The sequence below is a fragment of the Marmota flaviventris genome, chromosome 5 (genome assembly GCF_047511675.1).
Source record: "Marmota flaviventris isolate mMarFla1 chromosome 5, mMarFla1.hap1, whole genome shotgun sequence".
Lineage (NCBI taxonomy): Eukaryota > Metazoa > Chordata > Mammalia > Rodentia > Sciuridae > Marmota > Marmota flaviventris.
The window spans coordinates 68,100,792-68,120,627 of NC_092502.1; the positions used below are offsets into that span (position 1 = coordinate 68,100,792).

Here is a 19,836-nt window from a genome sequence, read left to right on the forward strand (position 1 = left end):
TCAGACTGTGTTAGAAGATGCAATATGGTCCAGGCCAGATGAGGAAGGAGGAAGCCCAAGACAGAATACAACAGACAACAGGAAAGAATAGAGCTAAAATGGGACAGAAGAGAGGGAAGGAGAGGAAGATAGAACACCAAGAAACACTGAGGAGGAGAAACCCAAGACACAGTGCTCAATGAATGTGGAGAACAAGTTCTCTGTAGCACTAACCAACCTTCAATTATGAAAACTCAGGGGATGGAGGAGTATGGCTCAGCTTCATGCAGTCTGTGTGCATCATATCTGCAATCCACACCTCCAGAACATCTGGTATCTCAACAAGAATATAAAGGCTTCCTGCATGTACATATAGGGATGTGTGTGTATGTGTGCATGTGTGTGCACGCGCATGTGTATGCATACACAAGCACACAAGTATGCATGCATGTTTAAAGCCTGTAAGTCTGATTTTTCTTCTTTGGAATACTAAAAACATTTTTTATATTTATGAAGGTAAGTAATGTCCTGGCACTTTAATGCACTTTCTAAGAAACAAATGAAGGGGCTGAGGTTGTGGCTCAGTGGTCAAGTGTTTGCCTAGCATGTGTGAGGCACTGGGTTCGATTCTCAGTACTGCATATAAATTAAAAAAAAAAAAAAAAGTCCATTGGCAAAGAAAGAAACAAATGTAATGGTCCAGGCACACAGTGTTTCTTTGAAAAGCTGGAAGATTCCTTTGATTACAACCAACACCCAAGCACCCCAACAATTCGGTTCAACAGATTTTTTTGCAGGGGTCACGTCTATATGTGTTTCCATTTTTTCATCCAAAAATAGAAATAAAAACAGTGCCTACCCTCAGAGATGCTATAAGATTGAATGATATAATGTAGGTAAAGGGCTTAGCTCAGTACATGGCAAGGTTTCAACCAAGATCATCAATGGCTACTTCATGTTCTCCTTTGTACAATTCTAAGCCAGTGGCTCAAACTGCCAGGTGCAGCAGAATCACCTGGAAGGCTTACTAAAACAAAGACTGCTGGGCCTGGCCCTTAAATTTCAGGGCTTGGGCAGAGTCTGAGAGTTCCCTATTTCTAACACTAAGAACTGCTTATCTCATCATTAGCCCTGTATAAATAGAGTAGTCCATGCTTATCCATAGGAATACCTTCTAAGACCCCCAGTGGATACCAGAAATCACAGATTTCCTATATATATGTATCTATGATAAAGTTTGATTTATAAACTGCAATAAGATGAACTAAAAGAGAAGAATGAAAACAACATACTGTAATGTATATTGCTATGTACTGCATAAGTTATGTGGTCTTTTTCCCTCTCAGAATGTCTTACTATACCACATCTCCCTTCTTCTTGTGATGACATGAGGATGATTTGATGCCCACAGGAAGAGATGAAGCAAGATGAATGATGCAGCATTGTGAGGTAGTGTTAAGCTGCTGGAAGGGTTACTCGAACACAAGCCCTATGATGCCACTGAACTGTGACCATCAATCTGATGCCTGAGAGGCCTACGTGATTAATAGGCAGGCAGCAGATACAACATGATTCGCATCCTCAAGTGCCAGGCAGAAGGGAGAGGGACTGTGTGAGCAGTCGTAACACTACTCAGAAAGATGCTCAATTTAAAACTTATGAGTTGTTTATTTCAGAAAACTTCACTTGATATATCTGGACCACAAATGACAGGGGGTAATGAAACCACCAATAAAATGGCTGCTCCTTAAACCACTGACCTGCTAGACGCTGGGATGATCAGAGACAAGAACGTCCACAGAAAGAGAAGGCTAAACATCCGAATCCTAATCCAGCCTCTCAACCAACTCATTTCATTTAACTTTGGGTAAATCCTCATTACTTTTTCTTTGCCCTAATGTGAGACTGGAAAATTCTTTCCATTAACTCTCCAGGTACCTCACTCTGTGCCCTGAAAAGCATCTGCAAACTGCAATAACTCTACTCTTTAAATCCCTCTGGCACTTCTACATCATCCAGGCCGTCCACCCTGTTGCTGACCTGCTTGCTGCCATGGCTGGCTTTCCACTCTCCAATGCTTATTTTCCCAGTAGGGCTGTGAGTTCTTCAGACACCGCCGCTGGGATGTCAGTACTTTCCATGGCAGTCAGTAAATACATGCTTTTAGATATATCAAAACCATTTGTATTAAAACATGTAAGCCCATAAATTAAAAAAAAAATATTCTAAATTTTCAATTGGGCTAATCAGATTCTGTTCTAAGCACCTTACTTGGATCAACTCAGTCAATATCCTTGCAGCACCTTTAAAAGGTAAGTGGTACTGTTAGCCAATTTTGTATATGAGTAAAGTGAGGCTCAGAGAAATAGCTTGCCCAAGAACTCACAGCTAGTACATGAGGGGGCACCGATTTAAATTCAGACCATCCTTAACATGATGCTACTGCCTCTTCAAGTGAGAACTCCCTAAGACACTGACACAATACAAGAGCATTCCAGGAAATAGAATGGTAAATCTTTGTCTTTTTTTTTTTTTTTTTTTTTAAGGAAGAGGCGGGATAAGAGAAGGAGAAGGAAGGGAGTGGGAAAGGAGATGGAAAACCAGGCCAGATGAGCAAAGCCATCCAGCTAAGCCCAGCCTAGATGAACTGAATCTCACGGACATGTGAGAAATAACTTCTACTATGTGTGAGGCTTCATGGTTGTCACTTAGCAAAAGTTAACAGATAAAATCCCTGATACTCTAGGTACACCTACTAACAGATCAAAGAGGGTAACAAAAAAACTCACCTCAAAAAAGCCAGATGGGCCAATTTGAATAAAAGTTATCAAACGCAATTACAGAATAATATTGGTCAATACAAACATAAAGATTATTAGAACTGCAAATAAAAACAATGCTAAAGGCAAATTCTATTTGATAGCATTAGAACTCCTGCCCTGATCGCAGGAAATGAGCCTAGCAAGTCTACATGACTAAAAAGCATTCCATGTCTATAAAGTAGAAATGGCAACAGAAAACAGTTTACTAAAAAAGGCGGGGGTGGGGGGGCATTTTCTTTCAGTTCCTCATACTTTTATTCTTTTTTGCTTAAGAAAATTACCCTTTCTTAAATCTAAGTAGACCAGAATCTTATTTGTACAGAGTCCCCAGGCTTGTGTCTAAATCAGAGGCTACCTTTTGGCTGAAAAATCCAAGGTCTGCAGGAGTTCTAAACCGATGCCCATGTGTTATTTTGATGTCTCCATGAAGTCTTCCTGCTGTGGACTCTGCACACAAGTGCCACAGAAAACAGCGAGGCACCACATCTGAACACAGCCACAACCACAGCATCTAGTCAGACTTTTTCCCCACACCGCAATGTTTCATGCCCACTAGAACATTCTGCCCAAGTCCAGATTTCATCACGGTCCACTGTAGAATCTCTACGCTGCTCTGGTCATGAAAAAAATTCAGTTTGAGAAATGCCTGAATGGGGTAAGGAAGGGCTCTGAACCCCGGGATTTTTTAAAAAAAGATACATGTTTAAAAGATATAATAAATTCTGATATTTCCAGGGTTATGTTATGGTTTCAATATAAGGTGTCTCCCAAAAGCTCATGTTTGAGACAATGAAGAAAGGTTTAGAGGTGAAATGATTGGGTTATGGGAGCCTAAACCCAAACAGTTAGTTAATCCACTAATACGGATTAAGGGTGGTAACAGTAGGCAGGTAGGGTAGGTCACTGGAGGCATGTCTTAGGGTATATATTTTGTCTTTGTTGAGGGAAGCCAGAACCTGTGACTGGTGCTTCTCTCTCTCTCTCTCTCTCTCTCTCTCTCTCTCTCTCCCTCTCCCTCTCCCTCTCCCTCCCTCTCCCCCTCCCTAGTGCAATGTCTTGAACCACTTTCTTCCACCACACTCTTTCACCATGATGTCCTGCCTTACCGCAGGCTCTGAGGAATGGAGCCAGCCATCTATAGACTGAGACCTTTGAAATCATGAGTGCCAAATAAACTTTTCCTCCTCTAATAAAACTGTTTGTGTCAGGTCTTTTGGTCACAGCAGTGAAAAAGCTGACTAAAGTTACTATTGCATTTGGATTATTTGATGGAGAGAGGATGGGTGGCAGAAAAGAAGAAAGCTAAGTCATGATCATTATTTCACAGCAAGATGAGAACGCCTCCCCTCTGAGAAACCACCTGGGGCTTCTTTCACCAGAAGACCAAACAGCACAGGGCCAGGTGGCTACAGGAAGGAACTCTGCCAAGTGCTCTATCACCATCACTGAGGTGCACAGGGACAGCTGCAGGAGACACCAGGGTAGCTGAACTGAGAAAGTGATGTCTTAGCCAAAGGCACAGCCCAGAACTGGTCAGCAACACAGAGCGTTCTGCAACCCACCAGGCAGCTGGAAAGAAAGGTGGGAATGAAAGTCTGGGTACACCGCCAAGCCCTGAATGTCTACTTACAGGCTCCACAAACTCAAACATCTTTCTCTCTTGGACTTCCTGCACCTTGAAGACATACTCCAGGGATACTTCGTAGAAATGCTGCCGGACCAGGTCCACTTGGCTGTCGGCCTACAAACAAGATGGAATGTAAGAGAGAAATTGAGTCACTAACCAAGGACAACAGTGAGCAAGCAGAAAAAAAATCTCTAGATTTTTAAAACAAATCAAATAACATGACACCGAAATAAGAATAACAACAATGGTTAACAGAACACTAACTTTGTGCCAGGCACCAGATCCATGCTTGTACATACACTAGTTAACCATCACTAATTTTAATTATATAATCCTTATTAAATTTCTATAAAGATATATTATCTTTATCTCTAATTTGCAGGAGGAAAATCAAGTCCAATGAAGGTCGCAGAGCTGGGACTCCTGTCCTGGTGCATCTGCCCCCAAGAACCTCAATCACTGTCCGGCCACAATGCTCTACCACCTCCTTGGACCAGAGGGGAACCTGGGCTCCAGAGCAGGCAGGTTTTTAGAGTGAAAAAGAAAATCTGTAGGGCCATCCTCACCCTGTCCCTCTTCATGAACAAAACAAGCTGTTAGAGGAAAGGGAACCCCAGCCAGGGCATTCATTTTTACATGTGTCCCAAATACTGTGACAAAAAAACTGTCACTTTACCTCAAGGAGAGTAATGGCATTGCTCCCCCTGGCTCTCACTTCTCCCTCTGTGCAGGAGATGTCCGGGACAGGCCCATGGGTGGGTGCAATTAAATCACAGATCTGGGCTCCAGACAGGGAGAAAACCAGTCTAGACGGAGTGGCAGGACACTATGCCAAAGGATACCCAACCTTCACCCTCAACCACAACACTTTACGGGAAGCAAATTTCAATGATGAAACACTATACAAATGAACATACGTACTAGTAGGAGACAAAACACTATTTTCCTTAGAAACAAGTCAGGAACAATTCTATAACGTACTGTACTAAGATAAACAAAGCTCCCCAAAGAACATTTCTACTTGTTCCTTTGTCAAGATTCCTGCAGAAGAAATTTGGGACAAACCCTTACTTCTATTATTCCAAATATGGTGCTACACTAACACCTTAAGAACTTAGCAATTCATTCCTTCACTCAACTATCTCAAGCAAAAAGAAACTTTCTTCATGGAGCTTACAATATAGTGAAGAAAAAAGCAGAAAACAAACTCAGTCAAATGATCATGTAAATAAAGAGAAAATCAAAAGCTCTAGTAAAATACAAGACACTTGATTTTTTATTATTTATTTATTTGTTTGTTTGTTTGTTTTGGTACTAGGGATTGAACTCAGGAACACTCAACCACTGAGCCACATCCCCAGCCCTTTTTTATATTTTTTTATTTAGAGACAGGGTCTCACTGAGTAGCTTAGCGCCTCACAGTTGCTGAGGCTAGCTTTGAACTTGCAATCCTCCTGCATCAGCCTCTGAGCCACTGGGATTACAGGCATGTACCATCATGCCCGGCTATGACACCATGATTCAAGTCTTGTACTACCAAGCTCCTCCTACAGGGTAACCCACATACACAGAGGCTGGTCTGCTGAGCAACTGCTGAATAAAACTGAAGGGCCAAGATAGGGGGCGCTGTGCAAGCCTCCAATGAGGGGAAGGAGGAAGGAGGTCTTTATCTGGAAGCAAGATTTCAGAAGGCCCCATACCCTGCCTCCCCTAGGTGTGGCTGCTTAGGTGACTGGGCTGACACCATCTACCTGGGCTCCTCCAGCCACGCCCAATATGTTCCCTCTAAGTTTAATGTTCTTGGAGATTTAAATAAATAATATTAAGTAAATCCAACACATCTACACTGAAGGATGCATCTTCTTCCTCGACCTTCCCATACAGGCCTCACATTCTCCCTGGGCTTGCCAACTCAGACTGTAGGCTAGGGTAGGGGATGAGGGGCTTATTCTGAATATCTGCAAAGGGCCTATTGCAATTTAGGCAGGGACATAGAATCAACTCCAGTATCCCTCAGAGAGCTGATCTAGGTCAACATTCCAGTTCTAGAATTTTCCTGCTTATAGTCACTGATCCTACCTGGAAGATGGAGACAATAATGTCAGTCCTTGCCTCAGAGTGAAGCTGATTCGTAAGAGTAAATGGACCAAAGGATGTGAACAATGTGGAAAAAAGGGAAAGTGTCCCGTGCATGTTGGCTGTTAAAACCACCAGGAACCTCTGCGCACTGGGCTGCAATCCCTGCTCCCACCATGAACCAGCCACGCTGTCCCCAGGTCACTGCACTTTTCTCCTAACTGCTCTCCCCACCTGTGTTCTCTCACCTGCCTGGCCTCTGCCCAGCAGCCAGCACACATTTCTTGGAATCCCAATCAGAGGTCTCTCAGCCCCTTTGAGACCTTCCCCATGCTGCCCCATGGTGTGAAGACCCTGGGAGCTCTGCCCACTCCTCTGGCCTCCCCTCCACCCATCCTAACCCACCCTGACTGTGCCCCAGCCTTTGGATTCCTCCTGCCCTCTAATACCCCAAGCCCCCTTCCTGCCCACAACCTCATTTGGTGTTTCTTCTGCCTGAAAACCTCTTCCCCCTCCTTCTTCACAGTAAGAAATACTTTTTACGTTATGACCCAATAAACACACATTTTAATTTAAATATAATGCATATTTTTCATTCTGTCTGACTCAACTCTATTTTATGACCCTGTGATTCCGATTCCTATTGCACACCCACAGCTTGAAGATGACTGCCCCAGCTTCCACACAGCTCGCTCCCTCTCAGCCCTCTGGGCTCAGTTCTGGGCTCATTAACCACAGTGTCCTGAAGAAGTCCCTAGCTTACCTCCAATTTATTTTCTTATCACTGTGTGAAATTCTTATTTAATCCTTCTTTTCTTGTGTGTTGATTACTATACAACAAAGTCCCTGAGAACAAATACCTTATCTAATTTTTCCCCTTTTCTATCCCAGAGCCCAGAACAGTGCCTGGCCCAGGGTAAGTGTTCAGAAGATGCCCACAGAATGATGGACTCAATCTCCATGTGGCGGTCAGTAGCACTGAAGCACATGGCTGCAGTGACACAGCACTAAGCAGAAATGCATACCTCAATGTATTTCCAAAGGAAAAGAAAGGAGAAATCCCAGGTGGGATGGCACAATTCTCTAGCCATGCCTCTGCTTACTCTAGGGCATAGATTCTACCACAGCCTTAGACTCTACAGTGGAATCAGAAGCCAGGATTCCAACTCACTCAGCAGAGCACAACTATATAGTTTGAGTGTGTCCCCCAGAGTTGGTGTGCTTGGAGCTTGATCCTCAGTGTGACAGTGTTGGGAGGTGTTGTGGCACATTTAGGATTCTCTGGGGCACTGCTTTGGGGAGGTATTAAGTCATTTTCATGGAACTCTACTAGTTCTCAAAAAAAGATGTCATGAGAGAATAACACTGGCCCCTCCCTGCTCTCTCTGGCCTGCATATGCTATCCCGGCTCACACATGGTCTGCCATTATGATACCATTACCCTAATGTGATGAAAAAGGCTGGTGGTAAGGGAGAGAGGTGTCATCAGAACTGATGCTGTGCTGTTTGAACTTCCAAAAGTGTAGCTAAATGAATCTCTTTTCTTTATAAAGTACTCACACTCAGGTATTTTGTTACAGAAAGCTGACCATCACTCAAGACGGTTTCACTGTTACTTAAACTATAAATCTTCCAGCTTGACTAGACCCATCAAAAATTCTGTGCTTTATGAAAAAGAGACATTTTCCAAGACTATAAGTTCCACGAAAGCAAATACTTCATTTCACTTCCCACAAAACACCCACAGCCTGCACAGACTTTCACAGAAGTGTCCAATGAATACTAGTAGAATGAACACATACTGGTTTTGATGTAAATTTCTTAGCTGTTAAAGAATATATTGATGTTTTTAAAATCATCCACTAGATGGCAGTGTTGTTCCACATAGGTGCCCTGTGATTTCTATTTTTCATGGATTTAGGAATGAGCTCAAACTAAAGAGCATTCACTTCAGAGCCCTGCAATCAAGGATAATCAAAAGTATAAGATTTCATCAAAGATGTACCAGGTATTTAATGATGTCCCTAAAAGTTGATTTTTAATAAATGTAAAGGAAATCATCCCTAAATAGCTGGAACACCTTAAGCAAATCACTTGACCTCTACAAGGAGCTCAGATCCTTCAAGGAGGATTGTACTGGATGATCACCCAGGTGCCTCCCTCTCTCTGGTTCTGTTTTCATGACAATGGTTCTGAATAAGAATGACTGGCAAGGTTCAGAGCCTCAAGACCCTTCCTGAGACAAGAGCAAACTGGGTCAGTGGAGCTCCCACCCAGGTGTCAGCATGAACTAGCCATTTGGCAGGCAATTTACCAGCGCCAAGCCTCAGTTTTCACATCTGTAAAGTAAGTTGATACATCTATTCTTCATAGGGTGGTTGTTAGGATTCAAGAAGATTCCATATGAAGTTCCTAGGGCATAAAATATGCATTCAATAATGTCTGCTGCTACTGTGGGTGGTGGTGACAGTAGTTTGTTGCTGTGGCTGTTAGGACTTTTATTGCATATATATTCAGTCCAGGTATAACTAAAAAGCAATGCTTCAGAGCTAACCTGAGCAGACAAGGACTTGCAAGAAAGACCTGGAGCCCAATCCTTTCCTTCAAAATACTCAGAAAGCATGAATGGGCAAAAGGCAGAAACACAAAGGACGATAACAAAAGGACATAAGGAAAAATGTGCACTGAAGTATAAAAGTGGCACAGTTAGGAACCATGTCATCCACTGTGGGTACAGGGGGTAGAGAGAAGCAGGCCAGTCAGAGCGATAATATGTTACCTTTGTGCAGCACCTACAGTTTGACTTCTCATTCATTAAGTAGTCAGAATGGGTATTGTGTGAGTGTTTTACAAATAAAGGAACTAAAGCTTAGAGTGTCTAAGTAATTTGTCCCAGGTCACACAGTGAATGCATGTCCAGTGTTCTGGTCCCTACACTGTGACAACTCAGAGAAATATTGCATTGAAATGGACCTTAAAAAAAATGTTGGATTCATCCCAGGCCAAGACAATAATATCACACTAACAGGACAACAGGAACACCACACCAAAAGGACAGCTGCGCCCAACACTGCAGGTGCCAGAGTGTCCAGACATCTGCTCAGCTCTCAGTGCCTGCATGAACAGTTCATGGTCATCCTAAACATAATGTGAAACCATGTAGATATGGCAGAGCTGGACAGAGCTGGTCATTGTCAACTACAGCCACAAAGCCTTTCCTGAACATAAATCAGTTTCCAAACCCTAAATGTCAACTAATGCTAGAAGAATGAAAACTAAAAAGTGAGGGTAGCAGAGCTAAATGGCATTTATTACTAACAATCCACATGTCCTTGGCCATCTTCTAGTGACTCCATTTTGAACTGGAGTTCTTATTATCAAAGAACTGGTTGGTCGATTAGTGTTAATGCTTTTGCAGAAATGGGGATTGAACCCCAGGGCCTTGACCACGGTAGGCAAGCACTCTCCCACTGAGCTACACCTCCAGCCCTACAAAATTGGTTTAAAACCCATTTCAAAGCAAAGAATCCTGAGAACACCATACTGCTATCTAAAGATGTGTAAGAAACCCTGATTAGGAGGAGACTGGACTCAACCACCTCCTAAGTTACCTTCAGCTCTCAACATCTGACCCTACCATCTTCATATGACTTTAACCTGGCACAAGTACTGGCTCGGTCTCTGCTCTAAATGAGGACCTGAAAGTCAAAGCTTTACTTTTCAGTCACATGAGGAGAAAGGTCAGGCAAACTATTAGGATTTAGGTGACATTTGTGAAGCCAAATTTTGAGTTCCACTAGGAAACTGCCCTGTCTTCCAGAAACATAAATTCACTCACCCTGCAAATCGTCACAAACTAAGTGGTGACAGCAAAGCTGCCTTTTCTTTTCGGGTAACCTACTTTTAAAAAGACCCCATGCAAATCTAGAAGAACCAGGAGCAGATCAAAGACTATTTTCTCAAAACAAGTTTACCACAGCTCAAAATCTATGTATGACAACATGATAACTGTTAAAACAAAAAAAGAAAGGAAAAGACTAAAGTCAAGTACTAGATTGAAATAATTTTAAAAATCAATATTAAAGGGCTGGGGATATGGTGCAGTGGTAGAGTGTTCGCCTGGCATGCATGAGACCTTGGGTCCAATACCGAGTGCGTGTGTGTGTGTGTGTGTGTGTGTGTGTGTGTATTAAGGAAGAATGTCCCAAGTGTTTCAAATGCCAACATTGTGAATCAGTGATACGAGGCAGCAGGTCAAGAAGGAAGGCTGCATTAAGGCTAACGGTGAGAGGAACAGGAAGGTCTCAGCTTGAAACGAAGAGGTGCAATCTAGCTTTGAGGGTGCCCACCCAGGAGGTGGTGGTCTTGGGTGGTAGTATGTTCCTCAGCCACGGCTGGATGCTGAGCCACAAGTGTGGGTGGGATAGGGAGTTACAAAAGTAAAGCAGTAGATGAGGACTTGGGTTTAAGCTTCTGGTTTCCAAGATCTCTTCCAACCCTAAGATTTTCTGGCAAAGAGCAAACAGCACATATCCACAGTACCATGTAAAAATCTAACACTCTGTTCTGGTATTCATCACACTTCTTACCTCTTGTAGCTGAGATTCTTTCTTTTTAGATGACAAATTCAAGTGTTTTTCTAAGATGCCACAATACTTCTCTGTCTCTTTGTCATACTTCTTTTTGGCTTCCTGGCAAAAATGAGAGAGAAAAAGAAAAAGTTACCATTGCAGGAGTAAAGCAGCTCAGTCTCTCCAGGCTGCCTGCTGCTCTCACAGCCTCGTCATCCCAGCACAGATCAGGAGACAACTCCACATGGCCCCTATCCCTAAAAACACCCATTAAGCCACTCCGCTGCAGCCCCACAGGCTTGAGCATCTATGACAGAGTCACCAGCACAGTCCCAGAAACATGGTCAATGCCAGCATTCAGTAATGGCAGAGCCAGAATTCCACCTTCTAAGAACTTTAATTGGGGGTGCTTGGCAGGAGTAGGTAGGAAGTTCAGCGTCTGCTTAGCATGCACAAGGCCCTGAGCTCCTGTCCCAGTACCAGGGGTGGGGACGAGGGGAACATCTTCAATTGAAGACCAAATTTCTATTCTCTAATTCACACATTCAAAGCCAGAGACAATGGGAGGTCATCCATGAAGATAATGTAGGGAAGGGAGACCTGCCTCCATCCTAAGTACGACTAGTCTAGACTAAGGCTAAATGGAACCTTAATACTCTTTACTACAGGGACTGAGCTACCCTGTGATCCCAGAGCACCACAAACAGGTCTCTGTGCCAAGAAAGACCCCAAAACAAAGATGGATTCTTCACAACTGTGTGACTGAGGACAGCAAAACAAAAACAAGAGGCAGAGGCACAGTCACTGCCCAAGGATAGGGTTGGTGATAATTAAGTGCTTGGTGTATCATGATATCAGGAAAAGTTCAGAAGCATGATACAAACTGGGGGCATCCCATGCAGGTACCTACCTACCTGTGGACGAGGATAAAAGGCTATACACTTAATGAAACCACAAGTTAAGGAAATGGAATAATAGGATTTTTTTTTTCCCTCCCTTTGGGAAATTCTGATGAGACTAAGTTACTGCCTTCAAAACGAAAAATAATTATAGTAATCTACATATTAATCCCTGTTCCCACAGCAAGGCCTTGAGTCACTGAGATTCTATTCTTAGCCCCCATTTTTACAGATAAGAAAAGTTAAGACCCAGAGAAGTAACTAGTAAAACTCACAGAGAGTGACAGAGCTGGGATTTGAACCCAGGAGAACACGCCTTCAAAGTCCACACTTTCTACCACCTTTGAGACGTGCTCAGGGTGGTCTCCTCTCAGTCCACAACCAGTGAGGTGGCAGGCAAGGGGGCTGGAGGGAAGCTGGTGCTGGTCCAGTACAGAGGCTCCAGTTCACCAAGTTCATCGCCCCTGTCTACAGGAGCCGAGGGGAGCCCGTGGAGACACTGCTATATAACTCTAAGAGCCCGGTATTTTCTAGTCAGATAAGGAGGCTCAGAGACTCTTCATTCATCTAACAAATTTATGATGAGCAACCACTCTATTTTAGGCTCTCCTTCGGGTACTGAAAATACAAGACAGAAGTGGCCCCTACCCTCATGGTTCTAATAGAAAAAGAAACACAATTAACCAATAAACAAATGAGCAGCATAATTGCAAGTGCCACAAAAAAAATAAAAAACAGAGTGTGGTCACAGTGATCCTTTAGATAGGGTGCTCAGGAAAGCCTCACTGGGGAGGGAAGATGTGAGCTAAGTCCTGCTGAACACAGGAAGGGACAGAGTAGAGGTTTTAGAGCAAGAGTAAGTGCAAAGGCCCCAGAATACTAAGCAAAGAAGTGATCATCCAAAGCCCTGACAAGCTCCTGCATTTATCTGGTTGACGCAAGATATTAAGCCGCACAGAGTGACATGCACCCATTTCTACAAATCTGACTTTTGCTTTAACAACCACTCACATATAAGAACTATGAAGCATACAGAAGCAAATGAAGACAAAGCCTGAGGACACAGGGCTCCTTCATATTTGAGGAGGGTACAGGCAAGCAACTCTTCTCCTTTAGAGAAACCAGGGTCTTCAAGCTGGGCTCCAACTCCAATTGCTGCTCACGTATATCCCCTCCCACTAGCCTTGTCAGCAACCCTAAAAAGAACCCAAGGGCCAGAACAGTTCAGCTGGCCAGAGGTGAGAAAAGGCCAGGGAACATGAGTCACTGGCATTCTGTGACTTTCTGGCCACTCAAGCTTCCACATTCCATGTTCAAGAGGACAGCCAAAGTTAGAGCAAAGGATAACAAGAAAGGAAAGAAAAAGAGAGATGGAAGCAGTTTCTGTTCTGAGAAAACAGCAAGAGACCTCTACAGGAATAACTCTGAGACGTAGGTAATGGTCTTAGAGGGGAGGGTGTTATTACTCAGGAACTCAGGACACAAAATGGTTTTCACCCTCCAGAGAGGACAGAGCCAGGGTCCTGGCATTTACTTCCAACTCTGTAGGGACTGACTCTAAACAAATCACTCAATTATCTCATTCATTGATAATTAATAATTGTTCAGGTTTTGTCTTGTTCAAACACTATTTAACAAAATAAGGAGAAGAACACACCCTCCTCATAGGATTGTTAGGTGATCTCATTTAATAATGAGACAAACCACATACAGGAAAGGGCCTGGTGTATGAGAAGCACGCAATGAATTTCAATGACAGCGATGAGCTTGTTGTCTGTACCTATCTCCTTCCCATCGAGAACACCACTTGCCTTGCATATCCCATTGTTCCACAAAGACAATCCTTCTGAGCACCTATCATAACCTGAAATGATTCGGTGTTTTGTTGTTGGTGGTGGTGATGGGTTTTTTTTTTTGTTGTTGTTGTTTTTGTCTAACTCCTTTTTCTCCAGCCACACCACAAGCCCACAACAACATCTGCCTGTTATCCACCAAACATCAACGCATAGCAGCACAGGACCAGGCACAAAGCAGGGTCTCACAAATATCCTTAAGGAATGAACCCTGTCTGTCTAATTTAATGGCCAATGTCACACGACTAAATGACAGGCACTGTTCTCTTGTCCAATTATTACATGACAGATACCATTTTAAGCACTTTATATGAGTTCATTCATTTCTTCTTCATAATAACTATGAGGTAAGTTCTATTATTATCCCCATTTTACTGATTGGGAAATACACATGAGGAGGTCCAGCAAGTCTCCCCCAAGTTCACATGCAAGTGGTAGAGATGAGATTTGGAATCATGCAGCCTAGCGCTAGCCTCACTCATTCCTCCCCATACACTGGGGATTGAACTCAGGGGTGCTCGACCACTAAGTCACATCCCCAGCCCTTTCTATTTTTTGAGACAGAGTCTTGCTAAGTTGCTAGGGCCTCACTAAGTTGCTGAAGCTGTCCTTGAACTTGCAATCCTCCTGTCTCAGCCTCCTAAATCACTGGGATTACAGGTGTGTGCCACCACATCTGGCACTAGACACCCTCTTAACCACTACTCTCTACCATTTATTCTACTCGCCTTATAGATTCCACACTCCAAATCTACCTCTGGAACAGGGAAAATTAACTTCTTAAACTTAGAAATAGCAACTTAGGACCATTGTGAAGAGAAGCTTCAGGGTCATGCCTACTCCTGAGCAGTCACACTAGCACAAGAATTCCCAGAATCCCCCACTTCCTGGCAGCCTTCACAATGAGTACTCTGCAACAGGTTGTTATAGCAACCAAAGCAGCACCCGAGAGGAGAGAAGGAGGGGAAAGTAATTTTAGCATCACTTGCAGGGTTCAGGAACCTCTCTTCTTGGCCACTGAAAAAATAGCTAAAGAATACTTGCTGGCTCTTAGGTATTATTGACAAGGCACCCGCCCCCAAGTGGATTTGTTGTTTATTTTTTTTTAATTTACATAGCACTATGATATAAATGCATGGGTGTGTGCAGTGATGGAGAAGATATGGGTCAGGGGGAGACAATGGAGAATGGTTGAGAAATCACCCAAATGCCACTCAAATAACTTGGATGACTGATGATTATTAATAATTTAATGAAGGAGAGAACACAGTATGATGCTGGGTTGAGTGACTATTTCATTTAAATTCTTTTATTCTTACAGCAGGACCCCACGACTCCCCGCTCCTCTCATGAGGATCACTGATCTTAAATCCCAAGGGAGCACACTCAGGCTTCTGCTTCTCCCTGGTGACAGTGGTAAACCCCCAAACAATGTGAGGCAAGAGGCCAGAATGAAAGGCATCTGTGCCTAGAAGAAGTAACTCCTAGAAAGATGACTCAATATGCAGGTCCTCCTGCCTCTGCCTCAAAGCTCTCCCCTGAGACCTTGAGAAGCCAGCACTGTACATGCCATAGGAAAGCACAGGCCCTGAGGCCCCAAGAGTTCACTCACCAGCAAATTCTCAGCCCTCACGGACAGTCCAAAGTCCTGGACAAAATGTTAGTACAACCAGATTTCCTTCAAATTACCCATTCCTTAATCTTTCATACGAAACTAATGAATTTCCATTGCTTTGTTAATATAAAATGAAACTGGTACACACATGCCCTAAAACTAGAAGAAAATCTTTGCCATGGTCTCTCCTTCAATCCATGGCCACCCACGGCTCTGACAGACCCTGACTAAACATCTTTTTCATAGAGATAGATCATATCTATTTCTACAAGGCAGGTGAGAGGGCTCTCACTCTACAACATTTCACTACTGTTTTCTCACCTACAATCACTTCTCAAGGACATTTCACAACTGAGTAAAATCCACTCCAAGGAAGAGGGTGGTGCAGCCCCAAACCTCCTGCAGGTGGCGTGAGGGACTGTGGCTGAACTGACCCAGTTCCAGAAAAAAAAAAAAAAACCGTGAAAAAGCCTTTTGCTTCCATTGATTCCAATCAAAACATCTTCCCTGCAGGTGGTCTCTAACACGCTACTGAAGGTCAAAGCAGCTAGGATTTCCAGTGATTTATCACAGGCGGGAAGCCCCAGAGAATCCCCTCTTAAAAACGAACTGGTTTCCCTTTGCAGTCTTTCAGTAATATACGAAACTAGCTGAGTTTGGGCTACAGTTCTTCCAGGTCAGTGATAACCCACAGAGACCTCTAGGCTGAAGCAGGCCTGCAAATGCACTTTTTGACCTACACAATGAGTAATACATATTTTCTTAAATTATTTCACAGAAGTTCTCTGGCTTTTCAGTTTCTCTTGAAATGTTTTAATATCTGGCAAAAAAAAAAAAAAAAAAGGACCCATGTCTACACACCACAAAAACTAAGTACCAGCCTCCTCCCCTGAAACAGATCCCTGAGCACAGGGTCTATAGTGTAACTCTGCTTAGGCCATGAGTCCTGGACTCCCTGATTAACACCATTCCACAAAAACAACTGTCCAAGCACAGTGCCATCTGAGAACACAGAGAAGGTGTAGTTTCTTCCTGTGGGTGGTTTATGAACTAGCACAAAACAATCAGGTAACGAGATACTGGAAGGGTTGCTGAGGTGGATGCTTATTCAGGGGCTTGCAAAAGAGCAGATGAGCTGGGGTCTCAGCTTATCTGTCAAAGAAGATTTTCTGAAGGTGAGCTTATGTTTTCCCGGAGGCATTCTTAGATTTTTTAAAGAAGCTCCTGTGCTTTCCAGACTTTTACCCTAAAATCCAAGAACAACGTTTGTAACATGCTCACCTTGGCAGCCCCGATTTGCTCCTTTCGAAACTTCTCCAAGGGAGTGATGAGCACCTCACTGGCATTCTCAATCTGGTGAAGAAAATCAGAGGGAGATGGGGGAGACAAAAGCAGTATCAGTAAAGAATTACGGATGTGATGGCAGCTCTGTCACAAAAGGTATTCCTATGTCTCGTGTAGAGTTAGAGTAAGCAATACCATCTACATGTCACCATTTACAAAACTTGAACTGATGGCACAACAATACAAAAGCTAGTCACTGTTCAAAACGTGAGAGTCCTCCTGTGCATGATTAAAATTTGTTCTTTAAAAGGGAAAATGGAAATGCCTAAAAGTGTCAGCAACCTTCTGAAGGCAAAGGAGAATGGTGACAGTACAGTCTTAAGTTTCAAGCTTAGGTGACATCTTCTTATAGATGCCCATGCATCAAAGTTACAGGTAAAGCAGATCAACAGTGAGTCCAGGTAAAAAAAGAAACAAAACGCCTTTGGACATCTGCTGTCACAAGAACCTTTCAGTCCTGATGCTATGTCACCCCAGTACTGGAACCAGGATGTCTGCACCTCCTGATCACTGTCTACTTCTCAACACCATCTCCCAGGGCTCAGCCTCAGCCCTGCACTCCAGGCCACCACCACCCCAGTGCACCTCCAATGTGCCAATCTTAACCCACCTCTGGTCCTCTGCCCCTGGCTATTCCCTCAGATGTTCTGTCCCCAAACCCTTGCACAGATGACTCCTTACTGTAATATTAGGGTTTTAGCTTAAAGGTCATCTTTTTAAAAGGGAGGCCTTCCGTGACACCACTGTCACCCAAAGAAGCTATCTGCCATCCCACCACATGTTTTCTTCAGAACACATATGCCAGGTGGTGTTTTCTGGCTCAGCACTGTACATGTTCTCTCTCTCTCTCTCTCTCTCTCTCTCTCTCTCTCTCATACACACACACTCACACACATACCGTCTTGTAAACACTCACTTGTCTACCACTCTCTTCAAAGCCCAGAGGAGTACTGAAACAAAGGAGCACTCAGACACTTTTGAATGACTAAATGAATGATGTCTTGACTAGCTGCCAACTGTGTGACCATGGGCAAAACATTTAACCTCTCTGGGCTCTAATTTCCTCATTTGCAAAATGAGTGGGTTGAACTGTTCCAGCTCTGAGACTCCATGGTCTTTTCTAAGGCAGTGCAATATTTTACAGTCTTTCCTTTTAAGTCACTCATTGCTCACTCTGTGTTCAACTAGTTATTTCAGGAATCTCTTTACAACAAAGTATTATTTTTTCTAAATCATATGCAAGTCCTTCACAATGAAAGCAACTCAAATGTGTGCCAGAAGCCTTAGATGGACACTGTAGAGAACTTCCCGGACACTATGAGGGAAGAGAAAAAGGCAGGTCTCCAAAATTTATTCCTATTTGCCTTTTTCTTGATTTTGAAAGCACTTATTTCAGCAGAGTGCATTTTAACAATGGAGTGTTGCAACAGTATTGAACTTGTTTGATTTTTATTGTTATCTGGTGTTGCTTAATTGGTTGGCTTGATCAAATCTTTTCCACAAGTCAACTGTGAGTCCCTGAAGATTATAATGGTATGCCAAGCCCCTGGGTCAGTGATTCTCAACCTTAGCTGCATGTTAGAGCTACCAACTAAGAATCTCTGGATCAAATCCCAGACATCAGTATTTCGTAAGCTCCAAGTTATTCCAATGGGCATGGTCACTGAGGATCTGGTCCTACGCAGCTTATTCTATGAAGGCACTCAACTGCTCATGTGGGAAGCAAGACACCCAAGTCTTGGTCCCCATCCTACTCCTACCTGCGATCAGCCTTGATATGACCCGTTTCCTCATCTGTCAAATGACAAATTGCAGATGGTGAGGAATACAGTCTCTCTGGCTCTGAGAGTCTATGACTATAACTTCCATCAGTTCCAAGCACTGAGCTTGATGCTGGGGACCCAGAAGCCCATTCTCTGCCCTTGAGGAAAAAACTCCTATTGACTATGGGCACAGACATGTACAGTGATTATCAGGACCCAATGTGGTAAGTGCAGAATCAGAGGCATAAAATGGGTGTGCATAAAATACAAAGGACAGTCAAATATCGCAGGGAGTCAGGGAAGGCTTCCCAGAAGGGGCGCAGCTTTGCTGAGCCGAGCTGAACTGATGATGAAGCTGTCCCATGGCGAGGAGGGGTGAGAAGCTGCTGGTGATGGCCAGATACTCAGATGCAGACGGCAGAAACTCGATTCACTGACATTAATAATAAAATTGCAGAGGCAAGCTGAAAAGTATAATCCAGGCATTGTTCCCTTACCACAGGCCATCGCAATCTGCAGGGTATTCATGTTGATTTGCTCACCACGCCCCCACCCCCAAATACTGACTTGGCCAAGAATCAGGCTCAAAAGAATCACTGCCCTTTCTCAGGCACTAGCACGTGCCCAAGCACACAGCTTCCCCTCCCCCACCACCAAGCCTATAGCCACTGCCACAACTGCCACTACCATCCTGATTCTGATTTGGGTACCCACTGGTGGGCAATCAGGAGAAACCAGGTCACCTCGCACTGCAGAAAGGGGAAAGCTTCTACTCTGTTTGGAATTTTAAAGAAATTCCCCCCATATTTTTTTGGGGGGTGGGGGTATAATGCCGACTTGGGTTTGAATTGAGACCGTATCACTTACTAACCACATGATCCTGTCTAATCACTTAATCACTGTAAATCTCAGTATCTTCATCTGAAAAATGGGGACAAAACAGACACCATGTCACAGAGTCCCCATGGGAGGTAAATAGAACAGACAATGTGAAGTGCTTGGTTGAACAATGCCTTGGTAAACTTAATACTCACATTAACAGCTGTTGCTATGGGAAGAGAAGAGAAATGCTCAAATTTTGGTATCTTCATTAATCCTCAGGAGCACGGCTGCCTGGAGACAGTCTCCCTAGGGACAAACCAGCGGGCAGCCTGCAGGGGATTTCTAACCAGGTTTCATTCCCAACATCTGAGGTATGTGGGAGAAGATGCATAGGCACTTCCTGTGGGTGTGGAATCTCTTCTCCATTACTACTGAACCCCAATAGAGTAAGTGTCCTGTAATAGA

The 19,836-nt window shown here is 43.6% G+C and overlaps 1 protein-coding gene across 5 annotated transcripts in view; it reads right to left on the reverse strand.

Moving 5' to 3' along the window:
• Positions 1–19,836, reverse strand: part of Arhgap26 (Rho GTPase activating protein 26) — a 421,874-nt gene that overhangs the window by 296,913 nt on the left and 105,125 nt on the right. For all 5 annotated transcript variants that reach the window (XM_071612274.1, XM_027927794.2, XM_027927796.2 and 2 more), the window contains exons 4-6: positions 16,724–16,795; positions 11,094–11,195; positions 4,432–4,542 (exon numbers count right to left, since the gene is read on the reverse strand). In XM_071612274.1, coding sequence (XP_071468375.1) covers positions 4,432–4,542; positions 11,094–11,195; positions 16,724–16,795 — 285 coding nt within the window. The remainder of the gene's footprint in view (positions 1–4,431; positions 4,543–11,093; positions 11,196–16,723; positions 16,796–19,836) is intronic.